This window comes from Diabrotica virgifera, chromosome 1 (assembly GCF_917563875.1).
Source record: "Diabrotica virgifera virgifera chromosome 1, PGI_DIABVI_V3a".
NCBI lineage: Eukaryota > Metazoa > Arthropoda > Insecta > Coleoptera > Chrysomelidae > Diabrotica > Diabrotica virgifera.
The window spans coordinates 257,112,629-257,129,557 of NC_065443.1; the positions used below are offsets into that span (position 1 = coordinate 257,112,629).

Consider the following 16,929-nt stretch of genomic DNA (forward strand, 5'->3'; position numbering starts at 1 on the left):
ATTGAACCTGAAAAAGATGAACTACTGCAGTTCAAATATTTTATAGTCCATCTTTAGGATTTGTAGCGAAAACAATTTATTCCTGCTTTATAGTCTCTTTGGGTTATTTTTATGAGAACAAATTCGAATCGAAGTTTCGAAATTTGTCAGTAGCTTATAAGATCTATCTTACGCTAATTATTATAAATGCAACAGACGAACGGTCATTTCCAAAATGAAAATTATTAAAAACTGTCACCGTTAGACAGTGGCACAAAATATACTAGCATTTCCCTCAATTATGGCTATTGAGAATGACGTGCTCGAAAATTTGGAAGTAGAAGATATTTTAAGTAGTTTTGTTTGTAGAACTATGAAATTCAGAAAAGTTGCTTTATAATAATTATAAGGCTTTGAAAACTCAAACTATATTTAGTCCAAAATTATTACCCTCATAATCCAAAATTATTTATAATTACATAGTTATGTAATAAGTAATGACATATCATTCAACGAGCATGTGATGATGGGTATTACTCACGATGATGAAGTTTGCGATACGAGCCGAAGGCGAGTGTCGTTATTCATCAGAGTGAGTAATAGCCACTACATGTGAGTAGAATACATACTATGCTTTTTCTACGACCTTCTTTTTTTCTTTTTCTTTTTTTTTTCATTATTAGAAAAATTATTACCTATACTTTAAAATGAATCGTTCGTTTATGGATAACTATGACAAAAAAAAAGACTAAAATAATTTTTTATTGCAAAATTTAATCAAAATTATATAAATAGTTTCTTGACTATGTATTTCTTTTTTTTTTTTTCTTTAAGCAACACGTTTTACAAAATGAAACAAAAATTTTAAGTTTAAATCTACAAAATGTCCACTAATATTAATATATCAAGGAGATGCCGCTCGGAGATGGAGCGGTTATCAGGGGGTTTTGGAGGGAAAATATAAAAGTTTCTTGAGGGGCCTCCCCTAATAACACAAAACATTCCATGAATGTTCCTAGAATGTACACACAGGTCATTGAAAACATTCCTGGAATGTCCCCAAATGCACACGAATGTCCCTGGAAAGTCCCAGGAAAGTGCTGTGTCAGCGTTTTAAATATTCTTAGAATGTTCTGTTGGAACATTCCATGAATGTCTACGAATGTTCTTTGGACATTCACAGTCTATTTTTTAGACTGAATGTCTTGTTGGAACATTCCATGAATGTTCTTTGGACATTCACAGTATATTTTTAGACTGAATGTCTTGTTAGAACATTCCATGAATGTCTACGAACGTTCTTTGAAAATTCACAGTATATTTTTTAGACATTCACTGAAATATATCGTCAGTAATGTGACAATACCTCCTATATGTTTTTTAATGAGGTTTGCAGGAGACGAAAAACATTTTTTAAGGTCACTTTCTGTTTTCGTACGTATTCTGACTTTTTTTGTAGTAAATAGATAGTTGAATTTACTGCAAAACAAGTCAAAAAATATATGAAAACAGGAGGTGGCCGAAACAAGTTTTTAGTCTATCTTATAAATCTCTTGAAAAAAACAGATAGGAGGTATTGTCACATCACTGACGATATATGACCATACCAAATAATACATCCTTGATGAATATAAACATATTTATTGCAAAAAATCTTTACATACATTTTTTAATGTAATTTGCTGACATTCCTAAATATTATAAAAAAATGTGTCACATTTGCTTTGTAAACCTTTCTTTTGCTTTTCGTAGCCACATATTCCGTTTCCTTTCTGGTTTTTTGTAGACCACTTCTCTCAGCTGATTCTAAAAGAAAATAAAATAAAAGGTAATTTTTCTATCCTTTACAATTAACAATCAGAAGAAATATTTTTTACAGGTAATAATACGCATAAATAATAATAATAAAAAAATAAATATTGAATAATATTTAAATAAATAATAAATAATATTTAATAAATAAAATAATAATAATGAACATTTTGTATTTTGACAACGACATCCGATGTGGAAGTAGAAACCTTAATAAAATTATTTTTTCAAGTAAATTGTGGCTTATTTCCCCATTAGAATAATTAATTACAAAAAAGCCACAAAGAAATAGATTTTTCACAAACAAATAAGTATTTAGTATTCATTATATTTATTGTTTTTATTATTTACTTTAATGTCCTACTGGTACATTATTTGACAAATAATGACATTTCGAAGTCTGTTAAGTACGATATAACGCCCTTGGGCATTAAATTTAAATAACGACTTAGATACTGTCAAGTTGACAAATATCAACCTAAGTAAAACTATGGTTACCACAATTACGTTACTACTGCTACTGGTAAATGTACTTATTTAAAAACTAATCAATTCAAAATCCATTCAAATTTTTCACATACAAAGAATAATTTAGTCGGACATTAAACGTTGAAGGCACCACAGGTATTATAATAATAACGCTTTCGGTCAATGTATATCCCTCAGGCAGAAGGCCCTTGTTAAAAACACCATTGACCTCAAGCGTTATTATCCTTATAATACCCTTGGTACCTTAATAACTGTAACATAAGATTATACCTTAATTCTTGTTTTCGATTTCTGATGTTTTTATTTATTTACATTGAATATTAATCTGTTTTGTTGTATAATCTACTTTGCAATAATTATGTGATATATTTGACTTAAAATGAATTCAAACATTTTTTGTAGTTGGGCAACAATGTCAACTTAGATCTCCGATGTAGATAATGAATTACAACAGTATCTATATTGTACGGACTGTATTATTAATTAGGTTATGCATATACCTGTGTGACATAAGCTATTGGAACAGCACAGTCTCTCAAACGAACAGATGAAAGTGAAGTTCTGTCAATATCTTTTTCTAAAAAGTGTTTTGAACATACTCCTCTATTAACAAATCTGATCTATACTTCATGTCTTCTTCGCAGGATCTTCTGGAAAGCTAAAAATACAAAATATATGCATTACTAAGCATTATTAACAAATTTTAGTTTTAAATAAAAAATATGATTAATGAACTCACAAAATTATTATAAAACAGCTTAGAAATTGTTTATTAGTATAGTCGGTTCCCCAAACTCAGACACAACTGGCTAGTGATTTTAGTAGGTAATTTTTTTTGTTTTTGGCCAATTTTGCCAAAATTACAGTAATTAGTACTGAGACTGAGTTTAGCAAATCGACTATAATATTCTGTGTATTCATTAGTTGGTACTGCATATTATAGTGTGTGGTCTACCATCCTATTTATAAACGCATACATTAGCAAAAACGCAAAAAGAATTATTTTAGTTTTACAAATCCTTTTGTTATTATCTCTATTTACTATTTTAGTTAGGAATAAGCGAAGTTTGTGGCTTATTCACAATTATTATTAAAATAATAAATGGATATGACCAATTATTAACTTATAAAATAAAATAATAATTCTTCTGATTTATGCCTTTTATTCACTTTGTTATATCTACGTTACTTAAAAGATTTTTTATGAATAGTATTATTAGGGTGTATTAATAGTATTAATTTATTTTCTGAAATACAGGGCATGCTTTCGTTTACATATTTGCATACTAACCTTTTAATAGGGCTTTTCATTCACAGTCATTTGTTTCGAGCTTCTGTCATAATTGAAACGTTATTCCTGCAGATTTTTTTATCTACATTTGTTTCTGCTACTCCAACTGCGTTAAAAACAGGACACCATTTTATGCACTATGTTAATAATACTATTAAAGCTATTATAAAAGTATCCGAATTAAAAAAATATTCTTAAAAAGCACAAATAATACAAACAACGATCCACGGCAAGGCAACGCAAGCCCGGGCAAGGTAGCCAAGACAAGATGAAGATGCCAAGATGGCCAAAGCGAGGTCGTTGGTTGGTCGTTTTTAGTCACGTGATGCCCTCTCAAGCGCCATGCACAAAAATATATGCACGGCGAATTTGAAAATGAACGCAAAAGAAATAAATATAAATTCCTCTCTTGGGTTTTGCGTAAGTTATAAGTATTTTTTTTATTAACAAAATCGCATTCCAAATTGAATATTCGCGAACAATAATTTTTATTACATTTGTATGTTTATAATATTGTATTAATTGAACTTGGGAAACTCTTTAAATTTGACATATTATTGCACTGTAGGCCTAAAATGTCACTTAGTTTGTCTGGTATGTTATAAGTAATGTTGTATCTGTTACACGTATGTATTATTTCGCAACTTAAAATATAGGAACATTGGTAGTATGTTCACAGAATGTCTTATGGTAACATTCTAGAAATAATTTAAACAGATGTTCACCGAATGTTCCCTAAATGTCCAGGACATTCAAATATTGATAGAACTTTGGTAGTACATTCCTGGAATGTTGTGTGTTGTTAGGGTCCTAGCTTGGGTTGCCTAGGGGTCTCAAGATTCTTAATCCGGCACTGGCGCGTCGGCTCAATATTACTTTTTTTCTTTGACATGTTAGCTATGTGTATGGTGTATGCCAAATTTTATGTCAATCCAAGCGGTTCTTTAAAATTCCGAGCAAAAACCGTGAGTAAATGAACTAAATACCAATCTCAAAGATAATTTTTTATGATTCATAACTTTCCCTAATGTAGAAAGAGCCCGCATGATTCATTCTCGGCGCCACTTGATCCATTTTAATTTAGAATGAAAATTATGTCATTAAGCCGTTATTTACTTTATTTAATTGACTAACATTTTTTTAATATTGTGGGAAATATGTGAGGGACCTAGACAACTAGGAAAAAGCATTTTAAATAAACCCTTGGTACTTTTTAGATATTATTTCAAAATTAAATAGTGCGTGTTAAGGCAATATGTAAAGTATTCTCAACAATGATAACCTGTACTTATTGTACGGTTATAGAGTATATTTCCATAGGTAAGCTGGTTAAGAGTAGATAACGATTTTTCAAATGTAATTTAAAGTATTATCTGCATAAATGGCACAAAGAATATTTGCTACGAGAGGTATATGGTTCAAAACAGTATCACGACTAATAAGTTATGTTCACATATATGTAGAGTACTCACAGTTTTATTCCTTGATGACGTCACATCAGAGCTCTGATTGAATTCCATAATCCATTTGGTTCATTTGTAAGGCACTCACTAATACGCTAAATAAATCATCGTCGATAATACTGAGCAAATTGAGTTATCTAAGCGGTATTAAAACGAATAGCAAGAAAGACCGGTATGCGGCCTTTTTCAACGAATAGCGGGAGAACGATTATGAGAGATGATTTTAGTTTGGAAGCTATTTACGATCTGCTCCGGCGAGGGGTTGAAATGCGAGTCTCAACAATAACCTGGAGTTTCCAGAAAGGTCTACATAAATACTACTTGAATTTTAAGTAATCAGTAGTACAGGGGCGTAACTAATTATTTTAGTGAGCCGTGTATAATATATTTATTGTACAGTGCGCGTAAGAGAAAACGGGCCACCCACAAAATTTAGGAAATTTTACATTTTTTATACACTGCACTGGAATAAGTGTTACCCCCCTTATAAACTTATTTAATTTTAGCACATAAGCAAAACGCTCGGGGAGGTCGATTTTTAAAATAATCATAGTATATTATAGCGTTAATGTTTCGAACTTTACGCGATCCCTCTTCAGGTGACAGGCACAACTTTGATTTTTTTAAATAGTAAAGTACATCATGTGATACCTCATTTAAAGGCATTTGAAACACTTGTTACAAAAATGCATATTACTTTAATCCTTTTTGAGGGTGTAGGCACAAAATTTCGGTCAAAATATTTTTAAATGCATTCATTTTTTTCGAATCCTGAGAAAACTAATAAGTATTTTTTTTAAATTTAAACGCAGAATGAAATATTACAGTATTATCGATGGTAGAAAGTCCCTGAGAACTTCTATAATGTTTATTTTAATAAGTCACAGGGGTGAAAAAAAAGAGAAAATTTAGTCTGATTTTTAATTTCAAATATATCATTCAAAAGAAACTTTTTGTTTATTCTAAGGGACTTTCTGCCCTCGGTAATATTGTAGTCTTTCACTCTGCTTTTAAATTTTTCAAAAATACTTATTAGTTTTCTCAGGATTCGAAAAAAATAATTGCGTTTAAAAAGAAATAGACCAAAATTTTGCGCCTACGCTCTCAAAAAGGATTAAAGTATTATGCATTTTTGTAATCTGTATTTCAAAAGCTTTTAAACGAGGTGTCACATGACGTACTTTCCAATTTAAAAAAAAAATCAAAGTTATGCCTGTCACTTGAAGAGGGATGCGTAAAGTTCGATACATTGATGCTGTAATATACTATGATTGTTTTAAAAATCGACCTGTCAGAGCGTTTTTCTTATTAGACCGATCAAATAAAATTACAATACATGTAAATCAAAATGTAATTCCGTACAGGTTGGAAATAAATTTTTTGTCAAAGTTTAGGTCCGAACAAAAGATATTTTCAAGAAAGTATATTATGATTCATATGAGGGGATCATTGTTTAAATAATTAAAAATGGGTAGTTTTTGCACAAAATTTACTTTTTGAACTGCTGCGGTAATTCTTGTTCTTATTAAGGATTTTACAATTTTTTTTTATTTAATAAGATTTATAAGATATTTAATTTGTTTATAAAAAATTACCATTTTTTCAATTGCAAAAACGCGGTTGTTGCCGATAGAGTATACAAGTTTTTAAGGTCTCATTTGTTTTGCTTGTATGTATATTTTCGACAAATGTATTGACAAATCAAAATTTCGATTAGACACCCTTTCAAAATGGCGTTTAAAAATTGGTGTAATTTGTTTAAAACTTATTTTTTTAATAACATCGCCGAGATTAAAAATCTTGAAATTATTTTTCGATATTCGTATTCTTGGTAATTTTTGACATATGTATCCACAAAAGAATAAAAATTTTCTAGAAGCATTTTTGGCCGAGATAGCTTTTCCCAGTTTAAAAATTCATAATTTGTTTATTTATCAATATTGAATTTAAATGAAGTATGTAGGTACGTGACTACATCTATTAACCTTACTACTTAACAATGTCATTTATACACATAACCAAAATTGTAGAATATTTTGAAAAATGATGATTTTCGCAGAACCTTAAATGAAAACATTTTGGCTGAAAATTGGCGGGGGGAGTAGTTTCCAATATCTCTGTTAATAATGGGCCAATTTCAATGTTTTCTTTTAATTTGGAGTAGCATATAAAAATAATATATATTAGCATCTGCATGAACCTTTTTGCCATAAATAATCAATAATTAGTTATATAAACAAGTTTTTTTCTCTAGTATTGTGATAAACAAAAGTTGGCACCAAAGATAATCACAAAAGAGTATTAAAACAAATTTTTATTTTAAAAATTTAACAAAATAGTACAAATTGGTACAAATGAGTACAACTTTCTTGGTAATCATTGGCAAAATCTCGCAAAGATAATGTGAACACAAAATATAATATATATAAAAAAATGGAGGACAACCTCTATATAAATATACCTATGTATATAAGTGAATAAAAATTAACAAATACTTATATATATACACAATGTTTCGTGTATTACCTGTTAAAAAGATTATAAAATTAAATGTAAAATACATATACAGTGAGCACGTGAAGGTTGGAATTAATTTATTTTCTCGAGAATGGACAATTTTGGAAAAAATCCCGAAACAGGTCAACTTTATTTTTAAATCACCCATCTGGGCGTGATGACGTCATCGATGATTTTTTTAAATGAAAATGGGGGTCGTGTGATAGCTCATTTGAAAGGTAATTCAATCCTCTATTCAGTAGTATAAACACTAACATAATTATTTATACGGGGTGTCCAAAAAAAATTTGCATTAAATTTATTGACATAAACAGAAGAATGTATGTAATTTATTTAATTCAAAATGCATTTTACTGCTCTCAGAAAACAGAAAAAAATGTTTATTTGAAAAATAATCATCGCTTTTCGCTTAAATTAAATGTTCAAACTGTCAAGAGGCAGGTGGGTGGCTGCATTAATATTGAATTTAAGCAAAAAACAATATTTTTTTGTTAAATAAACATTTTTTTCTGTTTTCTGAGAGCACTAAATTGTATTTTGAATTAAATAAATTACATACAATCCTATTGTTAGGTTAATAAATTTAATTCAAAAAAAATTTTTTTGGACACCCTGTATAAATAATTATGTTATTTTATACTACTGAATAGAGAATTGAATTACCTTTTAAATGAGCTATCATACGACACCTAGTCTCATTAAAAAAAGCATCGATGACGTCATCTCGCACAGATGGGTGACGTCACTAGTATGATATATATGCCAAAAAGTCGTAATTTAAAAATAAAATTTGACCGGTTTCAAGATTTTTTTCCAAAATCGTCCGTTCTCGAGAAAATGAATGTATTCCAAACTTTAGGTGCTCACTGTATATTTTAATATGAGTACATATTATAATAATAATTTTTATTCAACAATAATAGGTACATTCTTTTTAGATATTTACATATAAAGTGAATAAATTAACCCGAAGGTCTCCGAGAGGTGGATACACCTGTTTCGGTAAATAGGATATAAAATAATAAATAATAACATACTAACGTAAATAACATAAATAGCAACATAATACAATATAATATAATACAATAATAAATACAATAATGTAGATGTATAGAAACTTAGAAAGAAATTCGAATACTTTGTAAGGATTAAAATATTTTATTTCTTGCATAAAAATGGCGCGTCGTATGAAAAAATAAGAAGATAGATTTTTTATCACAAATTGAACGAGGAATTCAAAAATGATTGTTAATTTGAAATATGTCAGTCAATGAAATGAAATGTAATATGTCAATGATGAATATTAAATTACCTCTTAAAACCTGCCAAATTTTATTACAATGCTGCCAGTAGTTTCGGAAAAATTGTAAAAAATGTGTAAAATTTTGTTTTCTTCAACGCCCTGTATCTTCAAAATGGATGATGATGGCATTCCAAAAATTTTTTTATTAAGCAAACCCCAATTATTTTTTAGTTTTTTACCTGTACTAGTGACTGATGTGTGACCTTTTTTAAACACCCTGTATAAAATTGTATCAAAAAGCGAAAAAATGCGGTTTTTTATTTTTAAAAGTACGTTTCACCAATTTTAAAAATCTGAAAAAATTCAGGGTGAAACATTATGCAAAAATACATGTTATAAATTTTTTTCGTGAGAACGAATGAATGTCTTAGTTATTTTTTTATATCTATTTAAAATTTTAAAATCGTCTTAAAATTTGAATTTCCCGCCAAAAAAATAAAAAAAAATTTCGGCCAGAACTTTTTATACAACTTTTTTATTTAAAGTTTTTCGCTAGCTCTCGATGCGGCTGAGATAAAAAATAAAAACATAAAAAGCCTAATTAGGCTCTAGGTGAGTCACGTGACCACCTATAGGGGGCTAAAAATTTCGGAAAGTGAGTTTCTCTGTATGATCTAAACGTTGACCTATATGCAATTAGAATCGAGTTGGGGGCATTTTTCATCATCTTACCCGGCTAGGCCTTTTGTTACATTGCCAAATACGCGACCTTTTTTGATAGTTCAATAAACAAAAAACAACTAAAATGTACACTCCCTTTTTATACGAAAATTGAACAATAATTTAAAACAATCACCAAAATAAGAAAAAAACCCACTATTTCTTACAAAAAATTAAGAGTTTCTAAAAACAGTCGAGGACCTTCTCAAAAATTTATCAAATACATCCAACAGATGGCATCAATTTGAAATTATCAGAAATCGGTAACAATAAAAATATGTATAAGCAAACTATTGCCATTTAGGGATAGTTTTATATTAGTACAAAATACGACTAACAAAATATACCTCAAGTTACCTAGAACTTACCTAGGACCTAAAATAAAAATGTTACAAATTTGTTACATTGTCAAGAAAAGGGTTAAGCTTACTTTTATTTCGTGAGCGACGGAAAACGACGCGACGCGATGCAATGCGTTGCGATACGATGCGACCAGTAATTCATGCGACGTGTGGCTTATGTAGCGTCGCATCGCGTCGCTTTCCATCGCTCAACCTAGGACAAACGTGACGATGTCAATTCATTCCTATTACTAAATATGGGGAAGTATACGGCAGCGTTACTAGAAAATTCATATTTTAAACACTTCTATTATATTTAGAGCGAAATAAATTTCGAGAGTTTCATCATTATTTATATTCGAAATTAAGAAAAATAATCCACGTTGGTTTAAAGAGTATTGTGGCTTATTATGAAGCACTTTCGATTATATTATTGGATTTGTTAAACCCAGTATTCAACTGTCAATAAGTAATTTTCAAAAACCAATTTCTATTGAGGAGAGGCTTTTACTGACTTTAAGGTATGTTAATGAGAAAATACTTGTACTATATAGTTACTATTAGTTTTTATTTATTTAATAAACTATTGCGTAGCATAATTTGAATTGACAAATGCAATGGGGTCTCACACTGCGTCGCGCGTCGTGTCTCGTCGCGATCAAAACAAGTTCGCACTTCGTCGCGTCTTGTCGTAGACTGATTAATCCGAAAACGTAGGCCACACACAAATACAACCATTACTTAATATTTTCGCGTCGCGTCGCGTCGTGTCGCGTTTGTCGTTCACCTAGGACAACGGGTTCATTATCTAATGAATTATTTTAATTGCTAATTATAAAACAAAATAAAAATTAAAAAATGCTTTCAATAAATCAAATTCTCAAGGCTAATTTATTTATATGCATTACCTTTATTTTGTGGCTTCTCGTATTTCTCGGCTGCTCGCTTTATCTAGGATAAATATGGAAAATAAATATAAAAAAACCCATAAAATCCTTTATAAAAGGTCTATCTATCTATCTATTAGCCTTGCGACATCCAATATTGCACATAGTCCTCCCCTTCGCTCCTCCATCTTTCTCTATCCTGAGCCATGTGCATTCATTTTGAGCCGGCTTGGTGTTTTAGATCATCTACTCATCTCATCTGTGGTCTACCTCTCTTTCGTTTATATGTTCATGGTCTCCACTCTGTAATAATTTTATTCCATCTTTCGTCTTTTTGTCTAATCGTATGACCGGCGAATTTCCATTTTAGTTTAGCTGTTTGACGAGTAGCATCTTTAACTTTTGTGATATTTCTTACCCAGGAATTCCTTTTTCCATCTGACAGTCTTACGTTGATCATTTGTCTTTCCATTGCCCTTTGTGTTTTCGCAATTCTGTCCATATTCGCTTTTGTGAACGTCCATGTTTGACATCCATATCCCATATAGCACACAACGTCCGATGTACGTCCATATAACGTACATTTAAAGTCCAAACGTCCATGGACCAAAACTGGACGTACTATGTACGTACATTACGGGACGTCCATTGGACGTTTGATTTCAACGTACATTGGACATCCATTTGTGGTCCATGGATATTTTACACAAACGCGACTATTATATTAAGTCCCAATACAAACTAAATGAGAATCTTCTTGACAACGTTGTCACTCTTCGCGCTATCGGTCGTGAAAGGTAGTATTAGGCAGGTACTTTTAGGGGATTATCGCTGTTAATTGTTGTGGAATACTGAAGGAGGGTTTATTTATGATAATTCACAGAATGGCAAACCTGCTTGTAATATACAACAACGGTACTGCCTCTAAAAATAGTTTGGAACAGAAACAGAACAGAGATTAAACCTCTTTTAATGTGCATGCTTCCTAAGGCGTCATTATCTGAATCTCGTCTTTATGAAAATACATCCTGTGATATATTTGTGTTTTCTGTTTATCGTGCAAGTGCAGTCGTGCATTAATGAAGTTCCTAGTTTCTATAATAAAGTATATATTATAATGAAGTTATAGTAAAGAGAAATAAAAAAGGTCTTTTGTGTAATATTTTTAAGTATAAGTTTAGTATTATAAGGAACTATTTCCTATAAAGGCTTTTTGCTATGTATTCACAAAATTATGGATACTAGATTGCTTTCTGAAAAGTGTCCTACAAATGTCCATAAGACGTACATTGAATGTACATAAGGTGTACACTGAAAGCTCCAATACAACGTACAATGTACGTTTGTAGCGGACGTTCTATGGACGTCCAATTTTGTGAACTCTGGACATTCGTTGGACGTCCATCGGATGTCCATTGTACCTTAGCGGGACGTCCATTGGACGTTCCAATGTACACAGATGTACGTCCATTGGATGTCCATAAAACGTACTTGTGCTATCTGGGATGTAAGGACCGGAAGAATACATTGGTCGTATATTTTCGTTTTTAGATATTAAGGGGATATTTTTTATTCTTCAATATGAAGCTGAGCTTACCAAACGAGGCCCACGCTAACTTCGTTCGTCTCTTTATTTCTGCTGTTTGGTTGTAGACCAGGGCGCATCTGTAAAAATATTAGTACATTTGGACGTTGAGAGGTGACTCAAATTTTTTTGGAGAAATTGCTTGAAAATAAATCAAATAATAATATTTGATTTATCCTCGCTCTCAAAAAGGTCCGGAACATTGTTTAAATAATCAAAATGTCAAAAAATTAAGGAAAAATTCGACTTTTTTCTTGGTTTTTTGATTATAATTTTATAAGTATTCATTTTCGAGAAAAGTTGCGTAATTAAATTTCCTACAATATAGAATTGGTGAAAAATTTAAGAAATAGTCACCCTTGTTGGAAAATAGCAAAAATTGTGAAAAAAACATACAAAAACAAGTATTCGCATTTTACGTTTTTCAACCATTTATGCTACACTTAGGACCTTCATATTTCGCCCTGAAAAATTTTATGATACAGTAAAACAATATTGTAAATTTCATTAAGATCGGTTCGATAGATTTTGCAAAATAAATTTTGCAATCCAGCTTTCGTAAAAAAAATTCATTTTTTCAAAATGTTACAGGACTGAAAATAAAGCAGACAGCAAGTTGAAAATTTTTTTGCATATAGAAGTGTACTGTACCTAGTGATGTAAAAAAACGTGTTTTTTTTTAATTCTAAAAAAACGGAAAAAAACAATAAAAAACGTGTTTTTTTGTTTTTAATTGTTTTTTATTAGTTTCTCAACGTAATATTAACAATATCAATATTAGGAGTTGTTTGTAAGCCTAAAAATCAACCAATATTTCAATATTATATCCAAAACATCTAGAAACTCAGTGTTTGACGTTCCTTTTTAAAAAATATTGAAACATTAAACCCTTACTGCCTTTATCTATTATTTTGTTACGTCGTTGCTTTTGGGGAATCACCGAAATTTAGCAGGACGCTCGTATTCGTTGGCGCTGAGAAAACCGGGGAATTACCGATTAGCTTTTGCAGGTGTTCTGTTGTTATTTTGTGATTTACTTGCCTTGTGCCGGAAATATTTGTGTTTAGTGCTTATTTAAGTGTGTTTAAATAAACTAATTATTGTTAATTATATTTTCTGTGTTTTATGATAATAAATTATTTGTTACCTACTGTATAGTGACATTAGTGACAAAAACTGAATGTTTATAATGTCTTCGAATTCGAGTTCTTGTTCTTCGCGGGAATCACGGGGAAGGAAAAGTTGCAAAGTAAGTTCCCTGTTTAAAATGCTAAAAACACAGAAAAAAAAAACTCCTCAAGTAGAGTGTACTTTTTGTACACTTCAACTATCAAAAAATGGGACACGTTTGTTGGAACATATTAAAAAATGCCTAAAATGTCCAGAGGAAGTTAAAATAAAGTATGGAGTGACGGAGAGAAAACAACGAAACATTGGACTATTACAAACAATACATGAAAAAAGGGAGGAAAAAGTTAAAGGTATGTACCAAAGCTCTAAAAATATTTCCAAATTTCCCTCTTCTTTATTTAGTAGAAATTCCTAAAGATAACCTTACTTTACAGACTTATTTTTAAATTTAATAAATTTGGGAATTTTATTTACAGAAAAACCGAAATCACAATCTAAAGAGGTGTCCGCATTCATGGATAAAATGACACCTGAACAAAAAGTAAAAGCCGATGAACTGCTTAGCCGGGCTATCTATTCAAGTCAAGCACCACTGGCTTTAGTAGAAAATATACAGTGGCAGAAGTTGTTTAAATTTCTCAGACCTGCTTATCAGATACCAACCCGACACCTTGTATCAGGCCCACTATTAGACAGTGAGCACCTACGTGTAAAGGCTATAGTTTCGGAAAACATTGGTAAGATTTAAGTTTTACCATATTTATTAAAATTTATTGTTTCGGCCCTTACTCTGTGAAATTCTGCGTAACAACAATAAATTAAATATTTTTTAGAAAATCCACAAATTACATTAGTTTTAATAATAATCTAATACGGTTCCAACCGGTTTCGATGCCATTGCATCATTACCAAGGAGTGTTGTACAAAATGATGTAATTTGGCATCGACTCCGGTTGGAACCGTATTAGTTCATTAAAACTAATGTAATTTGGGGAATTTTGGAATTTTTAAAAAAATATTTAATTTACTGTTATTATATTTATTAAAACATTGACAATATATAGGCGAGCCGCTGTAAAATTACCACTGAACAACGTACTACGGACGAAGTTTAACAGGAAAGACCTTGAACAGCAACCAGATGCGGTACAGTGTTGTACCACACCGTCCGTCGTATATATTTCAGTAATTTTAGAACGGCCTGACTTTAATATAAGTAAACCTACATTATGCTAGTAGGTTAAAAATAATTATCTCTTTACTTTAAGCTGGAGCACATTCTGTTGGACTAATGGTGGATGGATGGTCCAATATTAGGAACGAGGCTGTCCTAAACTTTGTTGTAACAACTCCAAAGCCATTCCTTTTTAAAATTATGCCCACAGGCACTGCACCTCATACAGCAGAATATATGGCAAAAACCCTTGGTGCAGTAATACGTGAAATCGGTCCCCGAAAGGTATTTGGTATAGTCACAGACAATGCAGCAAACATGAAAGCTGCTTGGGCCTTGATTGAAAATGATTTTGATAATAACATTTTTACCTATGGATGCTTTGCTCATTCTCTTAATTTAATATTTACCGATCTCAAAAATTTAACAAGTCTGAAATCGTTTACTGCCGAGGCTGTTGCCCTTACAAAGGCCATCCGACAAAGCCACATATTATCTGCGTGGGTAAAGGAAAAACAAAACGAATTAAAAATAAGTTGCAGTCTTAAACTCCCAGTGCCTACCAGATGGGGATCATTAGTTCTTTGTCTACAATCATTGCTTGCTAACAAACAAATAATAAAAAGGATGGCTATCAATGAAGAAGTTGAAAAGGCAGTAAGCAAACACCCATCTTTAAAAAAAATTCTCTAAGCGATATATTTTGGGACCGGGTACAAGGATACATTATGCTTCTGGAACCAATTGCTAACACAATTACCTCTGTAGAAGGTGACACACCAACGATTTCAAAATGTCTGCATTTATTTAAAAAAATGGTTAACACCTCATTAGAAAATGTCACTAAAAGTCCATTGTTATCCAAAGAGGAAGCAGATACAAGGGCAATTTTTGAAAATCGGAAGAAGTTTGATATTTATAGTGTTCATTTTGTAGCTAACCTTTTGGATCCAAAATATCGTGGCTGCGAACTTAGCTCAGATGAGATGGTAAATTTTTTTAGGTTATAGTGGGTTTTATTTATATTTATATTAATTTTTTTATTTAATGTAGACTGATGCGACAGAAGTCATATACAAGGTAGCACAGAAGATGCCAGATGTCGATGAAGCAGCCGTCTTAGCTGACGTTGTCAATTTTATTGCAAAAGGACTATTCAAAAAGGCTTTTCTATGGAATGAGGACACAATTGCAGCTATCAGCCCTATTGCCGCACTCTCCAAGTTGGCGATTCATTTTCTAGAGTTGCCAGCGACATCAGCAGCATGTGAAAGATCCTTTTCTTCATATTCGGGAATTCACACCAACAAGAGAAACAGGCTGACCAATACTCGAGCGTCAAAAATCGTGTATGTGGCTCATAATTTAAAATTAATGGCTGAACTACAGCCAAGTGAATCATCCAGTTCAGAATCAATTGCTGGCCCTAGCTTCACAGTCAATCCTGCATTAGAATCTGAACCGGAACCAATGATAATATCCAATTCAGATCAGTCGGAGTCTGTCTTTGAAAGCGATGAAGAGGAAGCTTCAGAGTCTGAAGAAAATGCAGATAGCGACGGGACGGATCAGTGTTCATTTAAGGGATTCGGTTAATTAATTGAACCTTTTCAATCATTAAGACGTTGTTTTTTTTATTTGATAAATTTTTATTACTTATTTTTGCTTTGATTTTGCAAGTTAACGAATAAACTCTTCTTATTTTGTTTATACCCACCCTAATAGCACAAGGACGTCCAATGGACGTCCATTGGACGTCCTTCACGGACTTTAGGGACGTCCATTGGACGTCCGTTTTCGTCCGAGGAACGTCCTTTATACGTCCTATTTTGGTCCAAATGTCGCGCTACCGAACGTCCATTGGACGTCCATCTAAGGTACGAGGGGACGTATATTGGACCTTAATCGGACGTAATTTGGACCTTGATCGGACGTCCTAGGGGACGTAAATTGGACCTTAATCGGACGTAAATTGGACCTTAATCGGACATAAATTGGACCTTAATCGGACGTAAATTGGACCTTAATCGGACATAAATTGGACCTTAATCGGACGTAAATTGGACCTTAATAGGACCTTAATGGGACGTAAATGGGACCTTAATCGGACGTAAATTGGACCTTAACCGGACGTAAATTGGACTTTAATAGGACGTAAATTGGACCTTAATCGGACGTAAATGGGACCTTAATCGGACGTAAATTGGACCTTAATCGGACGTAAATTGGACCTTAATCGGACGTAAATTGGACCTTAATAGGACGTAAATTGGACCTTAATCGGACGTAAATGGGAC

At 31.7% G+C, this 16,929-nt stretch overlaps 2 protein-coding genes and 1 long non-coding RNA gene across 3 annotated transcripts; 2 read left to right on the plus strand and 1 right to left on the minus strand.

Moving 5' to 3' along the window:
- Positions 1-1,604: 1,604 nt before the first annotated feature.
- On the minus strand, positions 1,605-4,624 carry LOC126883523 (uncharacterized). The gene is made up of 3 exons (XR_007697688.1): positions 3,572-4,624; positions 2,781-2,938; positions 1,605-1,785 (listed from the first exon to the last, which is right to left on the minus strand). It is a non-coding gene; the product is annotated as an uncharacterized LOC126883523 (long non-coding RNA).
- An 8,623-nt stretch (positions 4,625-13,247) lies between these two features.
- On the plus strand, positions 13,248-14,280 carry LOC126883525 (uncharacterized). Its single transcript, XM_050649159.1, has 2 exons — positions 13,248-13,808; positions 13,935-14,280. The coding sequence occupies exons 1-2, from the start codon at positions 13,508-13,510 to the stop codon at positions 14,204-14,206; spliced, it is 573 nt and encodes a 190-aa protein (XP_050505116.1). The 5' UTR covers positions 13,248-13,507; the 3' UTR covers positions 14,207-14,280.
- A 1,080-nt stretch (positions 14,281-15,360) lies between these two features.
- On the plus strand, positions 15,361-16,344 carry LOC114333201 (uncharacterized). Its single transcript, XM_028283053.2, has 2 exons — positions 15,361-15,621; positions 15,686-16,344. Exons 1-2 carry the CDS (start codon positions 15,361-15,363, stop codon positions 16,226-16,228), a joined length of 804 nt encoding a protein of 267 aa, XP_028138854.2. The 3' UTR covers positions 16,229-16,344.
- The last annotated feature ends 585 nt before the right edge of the window (positions 16,345-16,929 follow it).

Bases quoted from the DNA above. Each gene is read 5' to 3' on its own strand.
- LOC114333201 (XM_028283053.2), top strand. From the start codon at position 15,361: ATGCTTCTGGAACCAATTGCTAACACAATTACCTCTGTAGAAGGTGAC. The intron at 15,622-15,685 runs GTAAATTTTTTT...TATTTAATGTAG, and splicing joins AACTTAGCTCAGATGAGATG to ACTGATGCGACAGAAGTCAT.
- LOC126883525 (XM_050649159.1), top strand. From the start codon at position 13,508: ATGTTTATAATGTCTTCGAATTCGAGTTCTTGTTCTTCGCGGGAATCA. The intron at 13,809-13,934 runs GTATGTACCAAA...TTTTATTTACAG, and splicing joins AAGGGAGGAAAAAGTTAAAG to AAAAACCGAAATCACAATCT.